General features: G+C 33.9%; 1 protein-coding gene across 1 annotated transcript; it reads left to right on the top strand.

Annotated features, from left to right (window-relative positions):
* The first annotated feature begins 9,452 nt into the window (after positions 1-9,452).
* Positions 9,453-11,426, top strand: LOC147394790 (putative disease resistance protein At1g58400). Its single transcript, XM_086453331.1, has one exon. The coding sequence runs from the start codon at positions 9,453-9,455 to the stop codon at positions 11,424-11,426; it is 1,974 nt and encodes a 657-aa protein (XP_086309457.1).
* Positions 11,427-21,752: the final 10,326 nt, after the last annotated feature.

Below are 21,752 nucleotides of genomic sequence, written 5' to 3'. Positions count from 1 at the left end.
GCAATGGTAGGGCCTTCTTCAGCCTCAACACTTGGAAAATTTAGTTATCATAGCAGACTTCATTACTAAATTTGGCAAAGATAAAACTACCAACACTATACAAACCAAATTAAAGCGATCACACCTTAAGATACATCCTCACCAACCCATCTCTCAAACAAAAAAACATGATTTCTTTGCCCAATTTCTAACCAGATCACCAAAACCCGAGATCCATCCAAGCAGAGTGTACCCATCTGGATCTCTCTCCCCACAATTCACATTCTACTGAGTAGTTCTACATCGTTATCTCAAATCCGGTTCATATATTAACGAACACCATTCATCAACTAAGGCCTGGTCTCAAATAAATACACTTACAAGTGCAGAAAAAATAGAAAGGATCTGGTGATTTTTAAAATTGAATCATCATTTTAAGGGAAGCATGTAAGGTGAATCCTAGTGATCAATGTACGTATGTGTAATTGTTATGAATAAGGGTCTCATGAGAATGAAATTCAAAGAAAAGGGGAAGGACTAACGGTCAAGCTTGCATCCGTATCTATTGAGTAACCCATGAACCTCAAAATCCTCTCTTTTATTAGGGATATCCCTTATCTTCTAAATCTTTTAGGGAAAAATTTCTTGAAGGATCCTCGAGGACACTATGTGAAAACTGAAAATTTTGACATGCCAAAAGCCCGAAAATTTTAGAAGTCAAATTTTGACGGGTCACAACCGTTGAAATTTTTTATGTTTCTCAATTAGACAGCTTAGAACCATTAATTTTCTCCCATCCTCCGTTAATTTGATGGTTTTGGTCAGTCCAAAAAAAAAATTGACAATGAAAAATTCGATGTCTGATCCATCTTCACATTGTCGAGTTCATAATTTTTACTGTCAAACTCAACGCTTTTTTATTTAGTGCCAAGTTCATATTTTTTACTATCGAACTCACCACTATTTACTGTCGAGTTCACAACTTTTTATTTAGTATCGAACACGATACTTTTTTAATTACTATCGAGTTCTTTGTTTTTTTTTAATAAAAAGTGGTGAACTCGACACTGATAAAATCCACCCATTTTTAATTTTTGAGTTTTTCCGACTAAAATACATGGAAAGATTGACTATAAACTTGAGATAACAACTTGTTTAAATGATTTCAACCCAAAAGAACCATTATTAATCGATTTTCATCCAAAAACTAAGAAAAAAATTGAAAAAACCCTATACATCTTCAAAATATTTGAAGAAAAAAAAAACCTTTGAAAATCACTTCTTCTTCTTTCTTAAATCATTTTTGACAAAATAAGGTCTCTGAAACTCAATTGAGATGTCAAAAAACTAAATTTTGGATGAAAACGATGAGTTCATACGAGAAATGTGTGAGATGAAGTCAAGGGACCATTTAGAAACAAAAAGTTTACTAAATGTCTTGCCTAACAACCACTAAAAACTAAGGGACTTTTTAGAAAGAAGTCCCTCCGTGAGGGTCCTTTATGTAATTTTCCCAATATTTTAAAGCGAGTATGGCACAATAATTTTGACTTTTTGTGTGCCCTGTTTTGTACTTTTCTTTTTCAAATAACTACATGTAACGCTAATTTCGTGATTTTCTGATTCTCCCTCTACTCTCTTGACGTGGCATGTGCATAGAACCATATATATTTCCTCGAGATACACAATTACAAATATTTATGAGGATGTGCAATTGTGTATCCTGAGGAAAAATCTATGATTCTATGTACATGCCACATCAAGAGAGTAGAAGGAGAGTACTCAATTGATCATTATTTTAGTTATAAATCTATGTACGCACGTACATGTGAGGGATTGCACTCCTACAAATTTTTACTATTAATAGACATTTTTTGACTAATAATAAAGTGAGACGAAAAAAACTACTTGAAATTCACTGACCGATGTGGATGTGTGTACGGAATCATAGATCTTTTTCCTTGTGTATCCTGATGAAAAAGATCATCAGTGAGTGAATTTCGAATGGCTTTTTTGAAATCAGTTTATGACAAGTAATACATTTTTAGAGAGAACAGCAAAAATGGTTATGAACTTTTGCAAAGTTTACATAAATGGTATGAAAATCAAAATTACCAAAATGTATATGTACACATTAATGTAAATAACACTATTTATGGGTGAAGTTGCAACTTTTTTCTCGTTTTTATTTCAAAGCAGCTAAATATCTAACTAGAGCTTAATTTTTTATTCAATCTCTATTTCTAGATTAGCTTCAAGTAAAAAAAAACAAAAAACAAAAAACAAAAAAATTTCATTTTATCCATGTTCATTAAAAAATAAAATGTACTTATTATGAAAATGGATATACCCGTTTCGTAATTAATTTTGAGTCATGATAAAATGACCCGTCTCTGACACACACCCCTCACACCTCCATTATAAAACCATAGATCAACTGCCTCGGGACATAAAAGAAAAAGATTTGTGATTTTATATATCTCGAGGCAAATAATCTATGATTCAGTGACGGGGTGTGTGCCAGAGAGGGCATTAGAAAATCATTACTCATTAATTTTTCATACCAGTTCTGTAATTTATTTGTTTTAAACTCTAAAAACGAATCTCCACCCATTTCTATAAATTTGAAAGAACAAAAAAAAAAATGAAAGTGAGGGTAAACGCAAGCAAAGCAGCAAGGGGCCAAAAGGTTGCTGTCCTTCTAGAAAGAGAGCTACTATTGGCCCTCCAATTTTTACTTAATACACCCCAATTTCTTAAATTATTTATCAAGTTACGATTAAAGATTAAAACACACTCTTCAAAAATTACAAAGGCAACTCAAATTGTAATCTCAACATAACAAGACATTATAACACTCGTTCAAACAATTTTTGTTGTGTACAATCATGATTAGACTTATATAAAGTCTTAAATCCAAAACATAAAAATGTAGCAAAAAAATTAAATTAGAAAGCATCTATTGATACCCTAACTTTTACTTATTCTCAGCCATTCACTTATGGGCAAATCTCCATTCCGTGCATTAAATATGATGAAATTCCAAGTTTAGTACACTGTTCATTTTAATGCCCAAAGCATGCATTCATCATTTGTATAACCTAAAAACTTGTGAGTTTAATATCTACAAATTCATAGATATACCAACAAATTCATTGATTATAAAAGTGATGAATTCACTTGAAATGTATGTTTTCGGAAGTAAAATGAACATATACTGAAACCGGCATTTGGACATAAGTTACTTATATTTTGGGAAAATCCCTTTACTTATTTTCTTTATTTTTAATTGGGATGTAATAAGTAAAACTTTAGGTGCAAATAGCAACTCCCTTTAGGAAAGGATGCGCATTTATACGGTGACTTTGGTTCCGGACTTCTAGTCGTTCACTGCTATCTCTTCTGTTTCGCTTGCTTAAAGACGAATAATGATTAAGGCACGCGGTCTTGGTAGGCAGTTGGGTATGCAGCTGATGTGGCAAGGGCACACAATCACACATCTTTTTCCTGTGTATCCCGATGAAAACGATCTATGATTTTGTACCCTTGCCACCTATCCAACAGCGTACCAAGCCCACATGCAGTGATAATTACAATCCAGTTAAATTTTGTCATCTAATTTTTCAAAAATCATTTATTATTCTTCCATTTTGAAGGTTGAAATGGATAGAATCCTAATGTTGAAGATGAGGGAAATATAAATTTTGTCTAAGAGGTTGAAAATGACTGATTTGGGGAAGAAAAATCACTGATGGCAGGTGACATGACAAAAAAATGAGCTCATTAATTTCGAGAACTACTATTAGCACCCCCAACTTTTTACTTATTACACCCAATTTCATAACTTATTTATCACACCCTAATTAAAGATTAAAACACACTCTTCAAATATTACAAAAGTTTGGCTCAAATTATAATCTCAACATTACAAAACATTGTAACACTCGTTAAAACAAGCTCATTAGTTGTTCGCAATTACGAATTTATGACTAGGCTCATATAAAATCCTAAACCCCCAAAAATAGAAATCTAACAAAAAAATTAATTGTGAGAGCTTCTATCGGCAACTTTTGTTAATTCTCAACCATTCAATTATTTTCTTTATTTTTAATTTGGGGTGTAATAAGAAAATGTTAGGGTGCCAATAGCAGCTCTCTTAATCTATCAGAGATGGGCATGCCATATTAGGTATGGTGTAGAAGGTATATCAAATATTTGCCAAAACGTGGGTGGAGGGGTATGTCTAAAATCTAAATCACCCATGTTAAAATTAATTTTAAGTAATCCTTTTTGCTATAATGTATGATTTTTAACCATTTATAATGGTTTTAATTTCCAAGATTTCATCCGATCTAGGGCTGAATGGGTACCCATATAATCGGAATTGTACCAGAATCGAAATTGAAAACATTGATTATTGATTTCATTTTATTGGGACCAATTAGAAAAGGCCTCTTGGAATCAAAATCGATTGATAATCAACACCGACGGATTGACGACCAATGAGATCGCAGAGAAGGACCAATCTGCTCGGCTCCTAATCTGCTATCATTACCACCACTCAATCAATATTATCTTATTTCGACTTGGCAAGGATTTCGATTGACAAGAAAAAAAAAAAGGTGAAAATTTAAAAGAGGGCTTTTATTAACACACCAACTTTTAATCATAACAAACCAATTTATATGCTGAGAAGAGAATAATTTCATAGGATTGGTGAGTTGAAAGTAAAAGCTGGTCGCCCAAAAGAATCTTCCTAAAAGCTTAGGGCTTTAGATGCCTTAATTCCTTTATAAATTGAAGGTGAGAGCTGCTATTGGCATAAGAACTTTACTTATTACACTCCAATTAAAAATAAATAAAATAAGTAAAAGTTGGGGTGCCAATGGAAGCTCTCTCTCTCCCTTTTTTTTTTTTTTTTGAGAGGGTGGGATTCTATATGAGCCCAGTCGTAATTGTAAATTATTACTGAAATTGTTTGAATGAGTGTTGTAATGTTTTGTGATATTGAGATTATAATTTGAGTCAAAACTTTGTAAGGTCTAAAGAGTGTATTTTAATCTTTTGAAGAAATTGGGATGTAATAAGTAAACATTGGGATGGCAATAGGAATATACATTTTACCCAGAACCCGAAACCTAGATAAAAAATCGAACCAAAACCGTCTGGGAAAAAACCAAACTAAAACCAATAAATATCGGTTCGAGCCTGGGTTTACCCCTTTAAAGCCGAATCAAACCCGTTTTCAGGACCAAAACCTGAATCAAAAATCGATTTATTATGTTATATATATTTTTACTAGTTTTAACACAAACTAGCACTTAGCGAGTTGGTAAGACGCGATGATTATGCCACATCCAAGGTTCAACTTCCCTTAATCACATTCTATTTGAAAATATTTCAATACAAACCTTTGAGATTCAGTTCTACCCGAACCTTAAAAATTTCGGTTCGAGTTTGACCTTTGATATTTGAACTCAGACCAAACCCAAGATTTTTGGGTTGGTCTTGGTTTTAGTCATACCCAGACCTAACCCGAAAATTTGATTCAGTTTGGTTCGGGTTTACCCGAATGTATATCTCTAGATGGTAACAAAAGCTCTCTTAAAGTTTAGTCTCTTGACTTTCATGGATGATAGGTCATTTTCTATTGACTAATGATAATTTGACTTGAAAATTTTCACTCGGTTTGAACTCGATCGATGTGGCAAGTGCATAGAATTATAGAATTCTATATGGTTATGTGGTCCATATGTATTTAAGTTAAGAGTCGTGATAAATGTACGCAATCTATATGCGGCAAAGTACAGAATCATAGATTTTTTCTTCGAAATACTTAATGAAAAATTTACGATTGTGCCCTTGCCACATATATACTGTGTATGTGTAGGTGCATCGTTTTATCATTAGCCTTACTTTTTTTAGGGGTAGTGATTAAAGTTAACATTAGTATAAGAAGGGGTTCAAAGGATTTGAACCTATGCTGCATGCACTAGTGTAGATTTTTAAGAAAATATTTATTTGAAATGAATTTTTTAATTTTCATCTTTTTGTTCAAATCGAAATTCAATCTACTGAAAATAGAGAAGGGCTTGCATCATATCTTAAGTCTAATCTAAAAATAAAATAAAATAAAAGAGAAAGGAGAGTAGAAAGGGGAATTATATTTTTATTATTATCTACACCCTATCTTATTTTTCTCTCTCTTTCACTTTTTTCCTAATTTTCAACTGATGAGTTTCTCTTGACTTAATCTTAGTATGCTTGTGGAGTGAGAAGGTCTTCCCACTTAACTAAGTGGTCATTCTTGAATACTCCTTACCCACCATCAGGTGATTACTTATCTTTGATTGGTGTGATTTTTAGCTAATATTCCATTGAAATAGCTGTACTGCACTAATGTCTTCATTGTCTTTTATTATTATAATTTGAGTCTGAGACTCCAGTGGCAGTGCACCAAACCATGCATCGTTTTTCTTCCCCACACAAGAAAAAAAAGATATGTAATCATTTGCAAACTCAACTCTGAATGCCTAACTCAAAAACTCACTGACGTGGCATATGTAAGAATCGTAGATGTTTTCCCTTGCAAGTTGCAATACATATCTTCATTTAAGTAACAAACATGCAATCTCTCGTCTCCATCTCTCTTAAACTCCCAAGTCTTCATCAATGAGGATGGTTTTAATTGCTCTTGTGTTCGTCTTCCTTAGCGGTTTTCCATCTAAGACACAAGAAATCTCCGTTAACTTCGACAAAGACTCACACTATCAGGTGATTGTAAATAAGTTCGTTGGACGGAAAATTGGATCCAACGGAGATATGAATGGAGGAGAAGCAGTATTGGAATCAGCTAGGTGGTTTCCAAGTAGGTCTGGCTCTTTGGTTCCTAGGTCTCCAACGGCCAATGGCGGCACGTCCATGTCTGTTCCTCCACCTCCCTTTATAACCTCCAATGTCCGGACTTGAACCCACGACCAGGGGCGGAGAGTTGCCCCCACAGAATTTTTTTTGACATTCTTGCATGTTTGCTTTATTTTGAGATACCTCTGTATTTTCATGATAATTTGACAATTCCATGTGGCATACTCAATCGACTCCCCCTGATGTGACATGAGCTAGAATCGTAGATCTGTACTCCTTGGTATACACATCTGCACTTTTATGGAGATGTGAACATGTGTATCCTGAGGAGTACAGATCTACGGTTTTCCCACATATCACATCACGGGAGTCGATTGAGGATGTCACATGGGGGGTAGTCTGATTATCACGACACTAATTAATTTTAGAGTAAAAATAACTAAAACGCATCATAAATTATTAATTCAGATTCTCATATCAGTCCTAATGCCCGTCGTATTTCAATCAATTCTAATGCTAAATCATTTCCGATATGATCTTTATTTGTGTTTGAGAGTAAAAGCGTTTCTAAATCCGAATGGGATTTGCTTACGACCTGTTTTTCTTGGAAAGAAGTTTTTATGGGTGTTGGATTTGGAAGTCGTTATATTCAAGAATTTACGTGGCGAATTAGGAGATTTGATACACCTTAGGTATCTTGGTTTGAAGAATTCGGATTTAGATGAGCTTGCAGAGTGTCTAAGTAAACTTGGGAAACCTTCAAACGATCGATATAAGATGGAATACAAAATTGACACCAACTTTTTAATGAGATATTGAATCTCATAAATCTGAGGCACCTTAAAATGTTCAAAATTTTGGGTGTTTGTGGTATGATAGTACCAGCAGGGGTAGGGAAATTGAAAAACTTGCAAACTTTTACGGGTTTATACGCCGGTGGTGGTATATATTGTGGCTGAGTTAGGTGTCTCGACACAACTCAGAACACTATGAGTGATGGATTTGGCCGAAGATCATGCAAGTTAGCTATTTGTTTCTCTATAATGAAAATGGGGAGACTTATCTAGTTGTCTCCTCTAGAGGTGAAATGTTTCGGCTTTGAGGGAACACTCCTTCCCTTGGAGCAATTCTCACCTCCACCGCTTCTTCAAAAACTGCGTCTTGAAGGGCGACTAGAAAAGGCACCCAATTGGTTTGGCTCCTTCAATTCCTACCCAGCTTGAAATATCTCTTCGGGAAGCTTGAGGTTCTTCTCATCGCTTCTCATGTAGGAATGGACAGAGCTCACGTCCAAGCTTGAAACACCTCGGGATTCATAATTGTTTGAAATTGAGGACGCTCCCCGAAGGGTTGCAATATGTCACCATGCTTCAGCAGTTGGATTTGCTTCCTTTGCTTGATGATCATGCTGAGATGGTGAAGCCCAATGGAGGCGAAGAAAACCACAAAATCAAACAGCTCCATAAATCGCCTTGATGAATTAATCCTTGAAGAGTTTTAAGAATAATGTGCGCGTGTCGGGCACTTTGATGTTTTATTATTAAGTTGTACTTCATCTTTGGATTTGTAAGTTTATATTTTAGTCTCCTGTTGTATGAACTTGTTAAATATAAATTGTCTTTGTTTTGCATTGAATGGCATATAGGAAACCAATACAAAAGACACAAAAATGTGCTTGTGACTTGTGAGTACATGTCTATGAGATCAGATGCAACCATAACACGCGTTTGACACTGTTGAGTTTGGATCTTAATTTTTTGATGCTTGATATTTGTTTATATGAACAACGGTAGGGCCTTCTTCAGCCTCAAGATCACTTAGAAAGTTTAGCTATATATCATGGTAGAGTTCATAACTAAATTTGGCACCTTGAGTACACTCTCAGCAACCCATTTCTCAAACAAAAGAACATGAGGATCTGCTCCCCTATATTCTATACTTCTCATTTCTTCTAAATAATGCTCCATTTTGGGAAATATTCGATTTTCGGTGCATGTTTTGATAAATTTTCCCTATAAATAAGTCATGTATAACTAATACAAACCATCTATCCTTCTCACATTCAATCATCATCCCTGCTTGAAGTGCATGATTGTCTATCTAACGGTGATGGGAACAATGGGATATCGAGTTTTTCTCAATAAGGCACAAATAGATTACTGCCATCCTCATTATTATCATTGAAGCCTTATCTCAAATGTTTGGGGTCAGCTGAATCAATCTTGTTCTTCCATTCAATTTTTTCCAAAGCGACATCTACAAATAGAAATAATATGGGTACAAGTGAAAATTTTTGTAAATTTAATTGAAAAAATCATAAAAAATATAAAAAAGAAAAGGAAGCTTCTATATTTCCACTTTGGAACCTCCGATTATTAAAATACTTCTTCAATTACAATGTTTGTCTTTGGACAGTGGGAACTTACCAAACACTAAATACTAAGAATTAAGGACAAAACTTCGAGAAATTTCCAAGGTTTGCTTGACTCAATACCACATAAAAACCTCTATATAATCTTACCTTTATGATCTAAGGAAACAAAGGTCTCTGAATTCAATAGAGAATGAGCTGAATTTCATTCATTTTCACCTCCCTATTTATGTAAGAAATGGTTGAGGCTTTAGTAAAGTTCTTCCTACAGAGATTAGATTCTCTTTTAGTTCAAGAAACTCAAACCTTTGCAGGTTTGGAAGATCAAATTCTATGGCCCAAGAGCATACTCTGTGATATTGGATGGTTCTTTGAGAACTTAGACAAAAGGATTGAAAACGATGACGGCTCTATCCGTCGTTGGGTTCGAGAATTGAGAGCTATAATCCATGACATGGATGATCACATCGATGAATTCGTCATTCAGATGGAAATCCAAAATGGGTCTGATCGAACGGCCTTGATCACTCACTTCAAGAGTGGATTGGAGAAGTTAGATGCTCGACTCGACGAAACTGTAAAAAGAATTCCTAAACACGATAATCCAACCACGGTCGATGAGGACAAAGACAATAGTGTCAAGGAGAGCTCTCCTTGTGTTGATGAAGGTGAGACATCAAACTCCGTTTCATTTGATTTAAATTATCGTAATTTACCATACGATCTTCAAGTTTGCTTCATGTATTGCTGTATCTTCCCTGAGAATTATTCGATACCGAAAGGAAGACTAGTTCGACTGTTGTTAGCTGAAGGTCTAATACAAGAAAGACCAGGAGAGGTCATGGAGGATATAGCCAAAGAAAATATCGAAAAATTGATGAACTTGGGAATGCTTCATGTGGTAGGCAAATGTCGTGTCCAAGGAAATAAATTCAAAGTCCCTAGCCAATATCGAGATTTCTTGGGCCGTATAATAGAGGAAGAAGAATTTATTGTTCCGTGTACTAGTTCAGATTCTCATATCAATCCTACTGCCCATCGTATTTCAATCAATTCTGATGCTAAAAACATTCCGAAAAACTTGAATAACCTTCCAATACGATCTTTATTCATGTTTGCAATTAAAAGCCTTTCTGAATCCGAATGGGATTGCTTACGACCTGTGTTTCATGGAAAGAAGTTTTTAAGGGTGTTGGATTTGGAAGACGTTACGTTCAAGAGTTTACCGGGCGAATTAGGAGATCTGATACACCTTAGGTATCTGGGTTTGAAGAAATCAAATTTAGATGAGCTTCCAGAGTGTCTAGGTAATCTTCGAAACTTACAAACTCTCGATATAAGATGGAATGGAAGATTGACACAACTTTCTAAGGAGATCCTGAATCTCGAAAATCTGAGGCACCTTAAAATGTACAAAAATATGGGTGTCTGCGGTATGATAGTACCAGCAGGGATAGGGAAATTGAAAAATCTGCAAACTTTCACGGGTTTATACGCTGGTGGTGGCATTGCGGCCGAGTTAGGTGGCTTGACGCAACTCAGAAGACTAGGAGTGATGGATTTAGCAGAAGATCATGCAAGTGAGCTGTTTGTTTCTATCATGAAAATGGGGGGACTTCTCTCCTTATCTCTAGAGGCAAAATCTAATGGCTTTGAGGGAACACTCCTTCCCTTGGAGCAATTCTCACCTCCACCGCTTCTTCAAAAACTTCGTCTTGAAGGACGACTAGAAAAGGTACCCAATTGGTTTGGCTCGATGGATCACCTCATTAAGCTAAGATTAGGATTCTCCCATCTATCCGAGAACCCAGCCTCGGTCCTTCAATTCCTACCCAACTTGAAACATCTCTGCCTTTGGCATGCACACGATGCAAAACAAATCGGGAGAGAGTTCTGCAAGGAAGGTGGATTTCCGAAGCTTGAGGTTCTTCTCATCGCTTCTCGTGTTCTAGAGGAATGGACAGAGCTTGTAGAAGGGTCACTTCCAAGCTTGAAACACCTCGGGATTCATAATTGTTTGAAATTGAGGACACTCCCTGAAGGGTTGCCATATGTCTCCACGCTCCAGCAGTTGAATTTGCTTCCTTTGCTTGATGATCATGCTAAGAGACTGAAGCCCGATGGAGGCGAAGAAAATCATAAGATCGAACACATCCCACTTATAAGGTTCCTTCCAACTTTCACATTGGAACAGCTCTTTAAATCGCCTTGATGAATTAATCCATGAAGAGTTTTAAGTATAATGTGTGCATGTCGGACACTTCGAAGAGTTTTGAGAATAATGTGTGTGTATCGGACACTTTAATGTTTTATTAAGTTGTACTTCCTCTTCGGATTTGTAAGTTTATATTTTAGTCTCCTGTTGTATGAATTTGTTAAATATAAATTTTCTTTGTTTTATCTCTTGCATTGAATGGCATATAGGAAACCAATACAACAGACACAAAAATGTGCCTGTAAGTACATGTCTTTGAGATCAGATGCAACCATAATGTGCATCGGACACTGTTGAGTTTGAATCTCAATTTTTTCATCCTTGATAATTGTTTATATGAACAATGGTAGGGACTTCTTCAACCTCAAGACTAAGAAAGTTTAGTTATATAGCAGAGTTCATAACTAAATTTGGCAAAGATAACCTACGTACTAACACTCTACAAACCAAATTCAAGAAATCATACCTTGACCACATCCTAATCAACCCATTTTTCAAACAAAAAACCATGGTTTCTTGGCCGATTTCTAACCAACTGGATCACTGAAACCCGAGATCCATCCAAAATGAGTGTACCCATCGGTCTCTCTAGAGAGAGAGATCTCTCTCCATATTTTACATTCTATTAAACAGTTTTATGTCGCTATGCCAAATAAAATTCCTTAACCAAATCCGGTTCATATATTAATGAACACCGCTTCAAACAGATTCATGAATTACTGAAGCCTAGTTTCAAAAAAAAAAGAATTGATCTGGTGATTTTTAAGACTGAATCATCATTTTAAGTGAAGCCTATAAGGTGAATCCTAGTGATCAATGTATGTATGTGTAATTTTTATGAACAGGGCCTCATGAGAAGGAAAATTCCAAAAAAATGGGAAGGACAAACATTCAATCTTGCATCCTTATCTATGAGTTCCCTGTAAACCTCGAAATCCTCAATGTCTTGTAAAATGTTCATTACCCTGTACATATATACTAATCTTCTAATTATTTTAAGAATAATGATTTTCTGGCTCCCCCCCACCCCGCCCGGCCATTTAAGAATAATGATTTTCTGACTCCCCCCCCCCCGCCCGGCCATCACTACATGAAAACTGGAAATTTGACAAGAAAAATTGATGGGCAAGGCCCACGAATTTTAGAAATCAAATTTCAATGGTCCATGGCCATCAAAATTCTTAATGTTCCCAAGATGCAATAGTATAGAGCCGTCGAATTTCTCCCATCCTTCATTATTTTGACAGTTTCAAACCGTTGAAAAAGAAATTTGACAATGAAAATTTTAACGCCAATTCAACCATTTGATCAGTCAAATTTTATGAAATTTGATGTCTTAGGACCGTCAAATATGGGTTTTTTTCACATTGTGCAAACTTCCCCATACTCTCTTGACGTGGCATGTGCTAAAACCATAGTTTTTTTTTTTTTTTCTCAGGATACACAACTACAGCTGTTTATTGGGATGTGCAGTTGTGTATCCTGAGGAAAAAAATTCTATGATCCTAGCACATTTCACATTAGGAGAGTATGGGGGAGTATTTTAGAGGGGGGAGTCAAAAAATCATGACTCGTATTTTAAAGAGTCATGATTTTCTAACTCCCCCTCTAATAAACTCCCCCCCCCCCCCCTTCCACAAAAAAAAAAAAAAAAAAAAATTCTCCCCACGTGACTGTGCATAGAACCATAGATTTTTCATCAGGATCCACAATTGCACATATCCCCATAAATATGTGCAATTGTGTATATCGAGGAAAATATATGGTTCTTTGCACAGTCACATGGGGAGAGTTTGGGAGGGTTTGTCCAAGAGAGAGAGAGAGGAGGGGGAACGGGGGGAAACCGGGGGGGGGGGGGGCATATGTGGCAAAATTATTTTGGCTTTTTTCAGTTTCTTGTTCACCCTAATTTGTAAGTAGTCTAATTTTCTTTGCAAAGCCTTCTTAAAAGGGGCATATTATGTATATGCACACATACATGTGAGGGATTGCACGCCTACAAAATTTTATTACCAATATATATTTCTTAGAGAGAATAACAAAAATGGATATGAACTTTTTAAAAAGCTATATAAATGGTATGAAAATAAAAATTACCAATATAGACATTTTTTTGTAAATAACACTTTTTTATGAAAATGGGTGAAATGGAAAATTTGTTCCATTTTTTTTTTTTTTTGAAAAAAAAAAAGGCGAAATCCAATACTCATCGAATCAGAGCATTCGTTTTGACATAATGTCTATTTATTATAATGTTATATGCTTTTGGTATAACTCACAAAAATCCAATTGGAATGGCAATGCGGATCAACCATTCTTATTTTTTTGCATTTTGGTTTTATTTTAATAGTATCTTAGTAAAATTTTGCAATTCTCTAGATTAGTTACAAGTTCAACAGACAAAAAAAAAAAAAAAACTACTTAAAGGATTCTAACGGAGGGATTTCTTTATAAATAGTCCCTAAGTTATGGGCGATAACGTGATTGTCCATTTAGTAAACTTTTTTATTTTTAATGGTCCCTCAACCCTATCTCATGTTATAACATTTTTGCAATACCCAAACTACCATTTTTTTTCTCATCTTTTTCACATACTTGGATTTTCCAACGACGATTGCAATCATTTTCGACGATTTTTTTTTTTTACCATGAATGATGAATGGAAATGATATACTTCTAATTTTGAATATTTAGATTATTTTTTTTAATTTATTTTGATGATTTACACCAAAAATGAAGAACGAAGTTGAGAGTCCAAAATTTTATACAATGTCGAGCTCACTACTTTAAATTTATTGTCGAGTTTGACATTTTTTGTTGTTGAATACGACAATTTTTAAAATTCATAGAATGATCAACTAAAAACTTGACATAACGACTTGTGTATATGATTTCAAACCAAAATAATCATCCTTGGTCATTGTTCATCAAAAAGCAAAGTAAAAAAAAAAAATTTGAAAAAATCCTAAATCTTTACATGTCTTTAGAATGCTTGAAACAATCTCGAAAATGGCTTATTCTTCCTTCTCAAATCCTTTGCATCGGAATGGAGTCTTTAAAATTCAACTGGATTGCTAGTAAATCAATTTTTTGGATAAAAATGGTAAGTTCGGACATTTCAATCATGAGAAATGTGGAGAGTGGGTTACAAGACTGATTAGAAAGAAAAGTTTTACTAAATTGACTTTAAAAAAAGTCCTAAAATGGACTAATTAGGAAGAAATCCCTCCATCAAGGTCCTTTAAGTAATTTTCCCAAAAATGAATTTGTCACGTTATCCATTTAAAAAGGTTATTTACGAAAATGGATATACTCATTTCGTAATTAATTTTTCATACCTGCTCTGTAATTTTTACTAAGTTGATACCCATTTCTGTAAATACAAATAGAATATCTTCCCTTATTTACTTGAATTTTCCATGTTTTATTGGTCCAAAACACATCTCCACCCACTTGTATAAATTTAAATAAGAAAAAGAAAAATGAAAGTGAGGGTCAATGCAAGCGAAGCAGCTAGGGAACAAGGGGTTGATGTTGACCTTTTAGAAAAGGTTGGGCATTTAAACCTTGACTTTTGTCCTAATTGAAGTTGACTTGGACTTTTTTTCATAAAACGCGTTTGGTTCTGTTTCGTTGCAATAATAATTACAATCCAGTTGAAGTGTGTCATCTACCTCTCCAAAAAAAAAATTGAAAACTTCTATTGGCACACCAACTTTTACTTATAACACTCCACTCTACATATAAAGGGGTGAATCTCCATTTTGTGCGCTGAATATGACAAAATTCGGAATCCGGTGCATCGTTCATTTAATTTCCAAAATATGTTTTTCCATTGAATTCGTCACTTTTATAATCTATCAATTTGTTGATAAAATATATACCAGTGATTTTATCATTAGCGATCTCGTTGATAATTTATCAACGAATTCATTGATTATAAAAGTGACAAATTCACTAGAAAAACATGTTTTAGAAATTAAAATAAACAATGTACAGAAACCAAAATTTTGATATAAGTTGCACATGTTTTGAGAAATATCTCTATAATCAACAAAGTAATTTTTGAAGGATTGTTATAAGTAAAAGTTAGCATGTCGATAGAATCTCTCAAATTTCAACTCACTCTATAATTTTGAAAGTTAAAGTATATAAGAGTGAAAAAATGATGGTGTTAAAGATGATGGTTTTTAGATCATTTTTCGGCTACATGTTAAAGATGATGGTGTCCAGATCATTTTTCGTTAATCCACCAGAGATGATTGAGGTCAAGGCCATAGTGCATAGAAGATATATCAAACATTTGCCAAAATTTGGAGGGGTATGTCTAAATTGCCCATATTAAAAGTTAAAACTTTATGCAAAATCCTGGTTTGTATGTTATTACTAGTAATGGCATTTGCAAACGCATTCACATTATAAACATGAAGCTTTATATATTCTTAAATTTTTATAATTATTTTACGATGTTATTTAAAAAAAAAAAAAAAATTTAAGTAAATAATTTAATTTTTGTCATATTTTATAATTTATTTTATTGTAAATTTTTAATGTCTTTTTATAATTTATAAGATTGATTAGGTGATTTTGAAGATAACATAATTAAAGTATAATTTTATAACAATTGTAATTTAAAATAGTAATTAAGGTGTTTCTGAAGATGATATAATAAAATGATCATGGGATGTTAAGGGTTTTCTTAATATTAACTAAGGTGTTTTTATAATTTTTAAAGAAATAAATAAATAAACTAATTGTGATTCTAGGAATCATTGGATTTTTATTTTTTTTTTTTTTTTTTTTTTTTTTTACAAAAATGGTCTTTCTAATTTTGTTGCCTATCTTCTTTACTCCTCTTTCTCTCATTATAATAGTAACTAGAAAGTAACAAGTGCAAACGCACATTTATCAAAAGGGTTTATCTATAATCTAAAACATTCATTAAAGAATTTTTTTAATATTACATACTGAAAAAGATATTTTTGTAATGGATGATTTAGATATGCCCCGCTATGTTTTGTTAAATGTTAGAGATAGCCCCTTATGTTTTGAAAATGATGACATGCATCCCTTGACCTCGGTTTTTCTACATAGACTAGGAGAAAATACTTGAACACTCTCATATTAAATCTCTAATAAAAAATTCGGATTTTTCTTCTAAAAACAAATCATTTTAAACTTCATTGGATAAAAATTTTAATTCTCATAAACTATCTTAAGATTTTATCTACTTTAAGTCTTCAACCTTCAAATCTCAAGGCAAGGTAGAACTTTTTAGGAAGTATAAAATGATGAAATATTTGGTTGAAAAATCTAAGATAAAATCTAGGATATTCTACAAAAAAAATACAAGGTAGAAAATGATGGATTAAAATAAGGTTAAATAGATTAAAGTTACCCTAGAAGTTGAAGAGTTTGAAGATAACTTGATTTGGGAAGAAAATACAAATAATATTTTTGAGGAAATTGAAAATAATGAAATTTTTTATAGAAAAATTTAGAATTTTATGTAAATGATTAGTTCTAGTTAGAAAATGATGAATTGAAGATTAAGTTTAAATAGATATAAAATGGAAGCTGGAGAAATTAAAGATAATTGATTTTAAAAAGAAAAATCTAAGTTTTTTATTAGAGGTTGAAAATAAGGGCATTTGAATCTTTTTCTCTTCATCTATTTAGAAAACTAAGATCAAGAAATGCATGTCATTAATTTTAAAATATAGGGGGGTACCTCTAATATTCAACAAAATGTAGGGGTTATGTCTAAATCACCCTTTTGTAATTTTGAAAACCATCCACCATCATTCTAGCATAGTGGGCTGTAAGTTTCTTGGTTTTTAATCAAAATGTTTTATTATATTAAGTTTAAGAGTTCTTCTAAATTGACTAGGCTCAACACTATGCTCATGTGGCAAGATTCAAAGAACCTTAGACATTTTTTCTTCGAGATACAAGATGAAAAATCTATGATTCTAGAAATAGTTACGTCAACTCAGTGTCGAGCACAATCAATTAATTGGCATTGCCCAAAGTTTAAATGTAACGGGGTAGGCATTTGTGAAATTCAAAATTTGATGTCAAACCACTTCTACTGCACTTCTCTCATTATAATAATAAGGAAGATGAGTTGACGAGGACTTTGATTAAAGATGGAGTAATAAAAAAATTCATCCAAGATTTTTAAAAAATGACTAATGATAAACTAACACTCTAAAACTAATGTTATTTATACGCCCTCTGACATAATAGTGTATAGAACTATAGATCTCTTTCCTTGTGTATCCCGAGAAAAAGATCTATGATTCTATGCACTGTCACATCAGAGAGTGCGTTTCAGAGTGTGAGTTTATCACGACTCAATAAATAAATAATAGCTAATTTGATACTTTAATTCCTTTGTTAATTAAAGTTTAGTCCCATTACTTTCACATGGAAGACAGGTCATTTTCCTTTGGTGCACTGGGGTTGGTGGTCCTGACCTTACATGTCATACTCCGGGCCCACAATGATGTTATTACTAATTATCTCTGATTGGTGTGATTTTCAACTAATAATCCATTGAAAGATCATTAACCCCACCTATATATATCTATAATTTTGTTACAACGTAGTTCCACCGAATCAAGTTGACCTTACTATCAACCCTAGCTAGATAAAGACTTACATTCTTATTTAACAGAAATGCAATCCTCTTGTCTTGTCTCCATCTCTCTCTCTCTCTCTCTCTCTCTCTCTCAAGTCTGAATCAATGAAGCTGGTTTTAGTTGGTCTTGTAGTAGTGTTCTTCTTTGTTAGCGGTTTTCCGTTGAAGACAGAGGGAATCTCCGTTAACTTGAACAAAAACTCACATGATGAGGTGAATGTGAAGAAGATCGTTGGACGAAAAACTGGATACGACGGAGATTTGAATGGAAGAGAAGCGGTATTGGAATCAGATAGGTGGTTTCCAAGTAGGTCTGGTGGTTTGGTTCCTAGGGCTCCTACTGCCAATCCTGTCAAAGCCATGCTTGCTCCTCCAGCTCCTTCTACTGTCAAGGCCACGTCAGCTCCTCCTCCTCCTTGTACTGTCAAGGCCACGTCTGCTTCTCCTCCTCCTCCTCCTCCCTCTATAATCTACAAGTAAATGTCTTTTTATTTGATTGTGTCTTTGTTAAAAATCCTACTGTTTGCTTAACTTGGATCTACTCTCTCTCTCTCTCTCTCTCTCTCTCGAATAGGCTTTATTGAAAAACTTGGATGATTATTATATGAATCCTAATGGGTATTTATGGATGTTAATCTAGTATGAAGGTTGAGTAAAGAATTTAGGGTGATTTAGACATGCACCCTCACTTTTTGTTGAATATTAGAGATACCCACTAGGTTTAGAAACTGATGACATGCCTTTCTTGACCTCAGTCTTCTTAATAGATTAATGGGAAAAGACCCAAATGCCTTCATCTTCAACCTCTAGCCAAAAACGCTAGTTTGATCTCTTTTTAAATCTAATCATCTTTGAGCTCTTTAAAATTTTACGTACCCTCATCTTCAATCTAACGATTTTGTCTACTTCAACTCTCAAACCTCAAGTAAAGATAAGTTTTTTTTGTTTTTTTTAAGTGTCAAATGATGGAATTAAAGAAAAATTAAGGATTTTTTGGAAGTGAGCATTCCTCTTTTAAATCAAAACATTCGATTGATTTTTTCAATTACTTTGAAAAACAATAACACCCAAATCATCTAGATTTTGATCGGATATACTTTTTTTCTACACCCAAATGATGGATATACTTTTTCTTTTTTCTTTTTTCTTTTTTCTTTTTTTTTTTTTAAAAAAACCTCCTTAAAATCAAGATCAAAGATTTTGAAAGTGAAAAGTCCCACAGCAGGAAAAAAAAAAAGTATTGCGGAGGATCCACTCTCCAAATCGGATCATGTTGAATATGTGTATACACCGATCCCCATATACCTCAAAATGGATGATACATTTATCAAATATTTTACTTTTATTTGGCCAAAATCGAAAAAAGTTGAATTAATTAATTGATCAAAGCAAGTAATTGATTAAGGGTTGTGTTAACATGTGCCCTAAGGGCACACGTTAAAGTGTATTAAATACACTTTGAAAATTGGATTTTGTACTGAAAACTTGGTTTTTAAACTCGTCCGAGATCGAGACGTATCGTCCAAGTTAACTCGGTATCGGAGCCTAATGAGACCAATTTACAATGTGTCATGAGACGACTGCGTATCGTGAGATAAGCGAGTCGTCTCGGATGATATTTTCAAAAAACTCAGACGATACAAACAAGATAAACAAGACAGTGCAGGTATTATTTTAACTCGCGAGATAAATGAGTTGTATCGGACGAGATTTTCAAAATCTCGTCCGAGTTAACCGAGACAAACTAGTTTTGCCTCAATCCTCGATTATTTCACCCTCAAATAATTGATAAATATAATATGAATTTTTTTTTATTTATATATTTTTTTTGGGTTGATTTTTTAATAGGGAATCATTTCTGAATTTTTTCAAAATTTTTCAGATTTTTAAAATGGTTAAAAACCATCGTCTTAATGTCAAACGAGACAAGACGTATCGTCCGAGTCAACTCGGTATCGAAGTTAAACAAAACAAGAAGTGATACCGAGTCTAAAAACCATAGCTGAAAATGCCTTTAAAAAAACGATTATTTTTTTTCAAAATACCCTCAAATTCCAATTTCCAAAGTATATTTATTGCACTTTAATGTGTGACCATAGGGCACACGTTAACAAAACCCATTGATCAATTACAATGTTATATTTTCTAAAGTGAATCCATTAATTTGCACCAGTCTCCCCACTAAAAACTCACCTACTCATTACAAAACAAAGGACAGAGTGGGTTTGAGCGCACAATTTTCTCCAAAAGTGTGATGGTAGTATTACATTTCGAAAAAACAATAATTTGTGATTTTCAGAGGTTAGATTTGAGTATCAAAAATGAACCTCCATACTAAGAATCAATCATGAAAAATCACCCAATCCTTCAAGGCAACAATCAAGTTGAATGTTTTGGTATAGATCCATCAAAAGATTTGGCTTATATATAGGGTTAATGGGTTCAAAAAACTATTTTTAAATAATAAAAAAAGAGTGATCTTCAGTGGTAGGATTTCAATGAATTCGCACCATTAGCGATATGTGCGTGGAGGTTTAATCTTAGCCCTTGTTTCTATATAGCTTAAGAACCAATCTTTCAACCTTCAAATTTCTAATCAACGCATTTGGAAAGACAATTATGACACTAAAAATCTATAAAACAGTTAACACCTATATCTAATCAAAGCACACATCCTTACCAAAATAATTTGCTCAAGACACAGCTTTTCTTGAAAATCCAAAGAATGCCAAGCTGATAGACACCAGAAGACACAACTGAAGAAACCATCACTGTATAAAATGTTCGATTCAAAATAAAAAGGATAAAAAACGCTCTACAAAATGAAAGTAATGTAGTACCTACAAAACACAGATATGCCTTTTAGAGTAACTGGCCGTAAAAGGATTATAGGCAGTGATATTCGGCGAAAGATTTCAAAAATATAAATCGGCAGCGGTGAAAATTAATAAATCCTGGAATTGGAACAAGAGCAAGGGAATGAACCAACTATAATTGAATGGAGGAACAGAATTCACTCTGTTGATCCCATATTTTATGGATAAGGTTTTGATGAAGACTTGATGACGATGATGAAACGTCATCAGATGATAATTTAATATACTACATTACTTTTGTATTATAGTAATAGTAGATGCAAGGGGATGTCTATTCCTGCTAGGAAGCTAGAACAAAGGTATACCAAATAAGAAGTGAAACTCAGGAAACCATTGAAGAAAGGATTTCTTAGAGGGCAATCAGGGAATCCAAAGCTGTTATCCATGCAATCCAAAAAATAGACGAAAGTATTGAGGCAAATCTTCATTCAGTAGCCTAGAGGCAAGCCGGGCCATGATGAGCTCTTCAGGAAGGGTAGGTCAAGTGTTTGAAACCCCACGAAACAATGAATTCCTTGGGGCCACCTGTTGACCCTTGACTCGACCAGTTGCATGTAGGACTTTCCGAAGGGCGGTGTGTGTGACCGTGGGATTAGTCTCACTCGAATGGTGAGGATACCCACAATAAGCAATATACATATTCATTCAGTAATTCAACTCACTCGTAGCAAACAATTATAAGAAAATAAAACAAATGTTTAACCAGTCTAGCTTTAACATGGGCGAACCATTTTGAAAAGTTGAGGCAGTAAGAAAATATCCCGTGTGTCATACCTCGTGGAGGAACATGATTCGTTTAGCCAA

This window comes from Akebia trifoliata, chromosome 9 (assembly GCF_017979445.1).
Source record: "Akebia trifoliata isolate Shusen 1 chromosome 9, ASM1797944v1, whole genome shotgun sequence".
NCBI lineage: Eukaryota > Viridiplantae > Streptophyta > Magnoliopsida > Ranunculales > Lardizabalaceae > Akebia > Akebia trifoliata.
The sequence above is the reverse complement of the archived record's forward strand: the minus strand, read 5'-3'. Positions and strand labels throughout refer to the sequence as shown.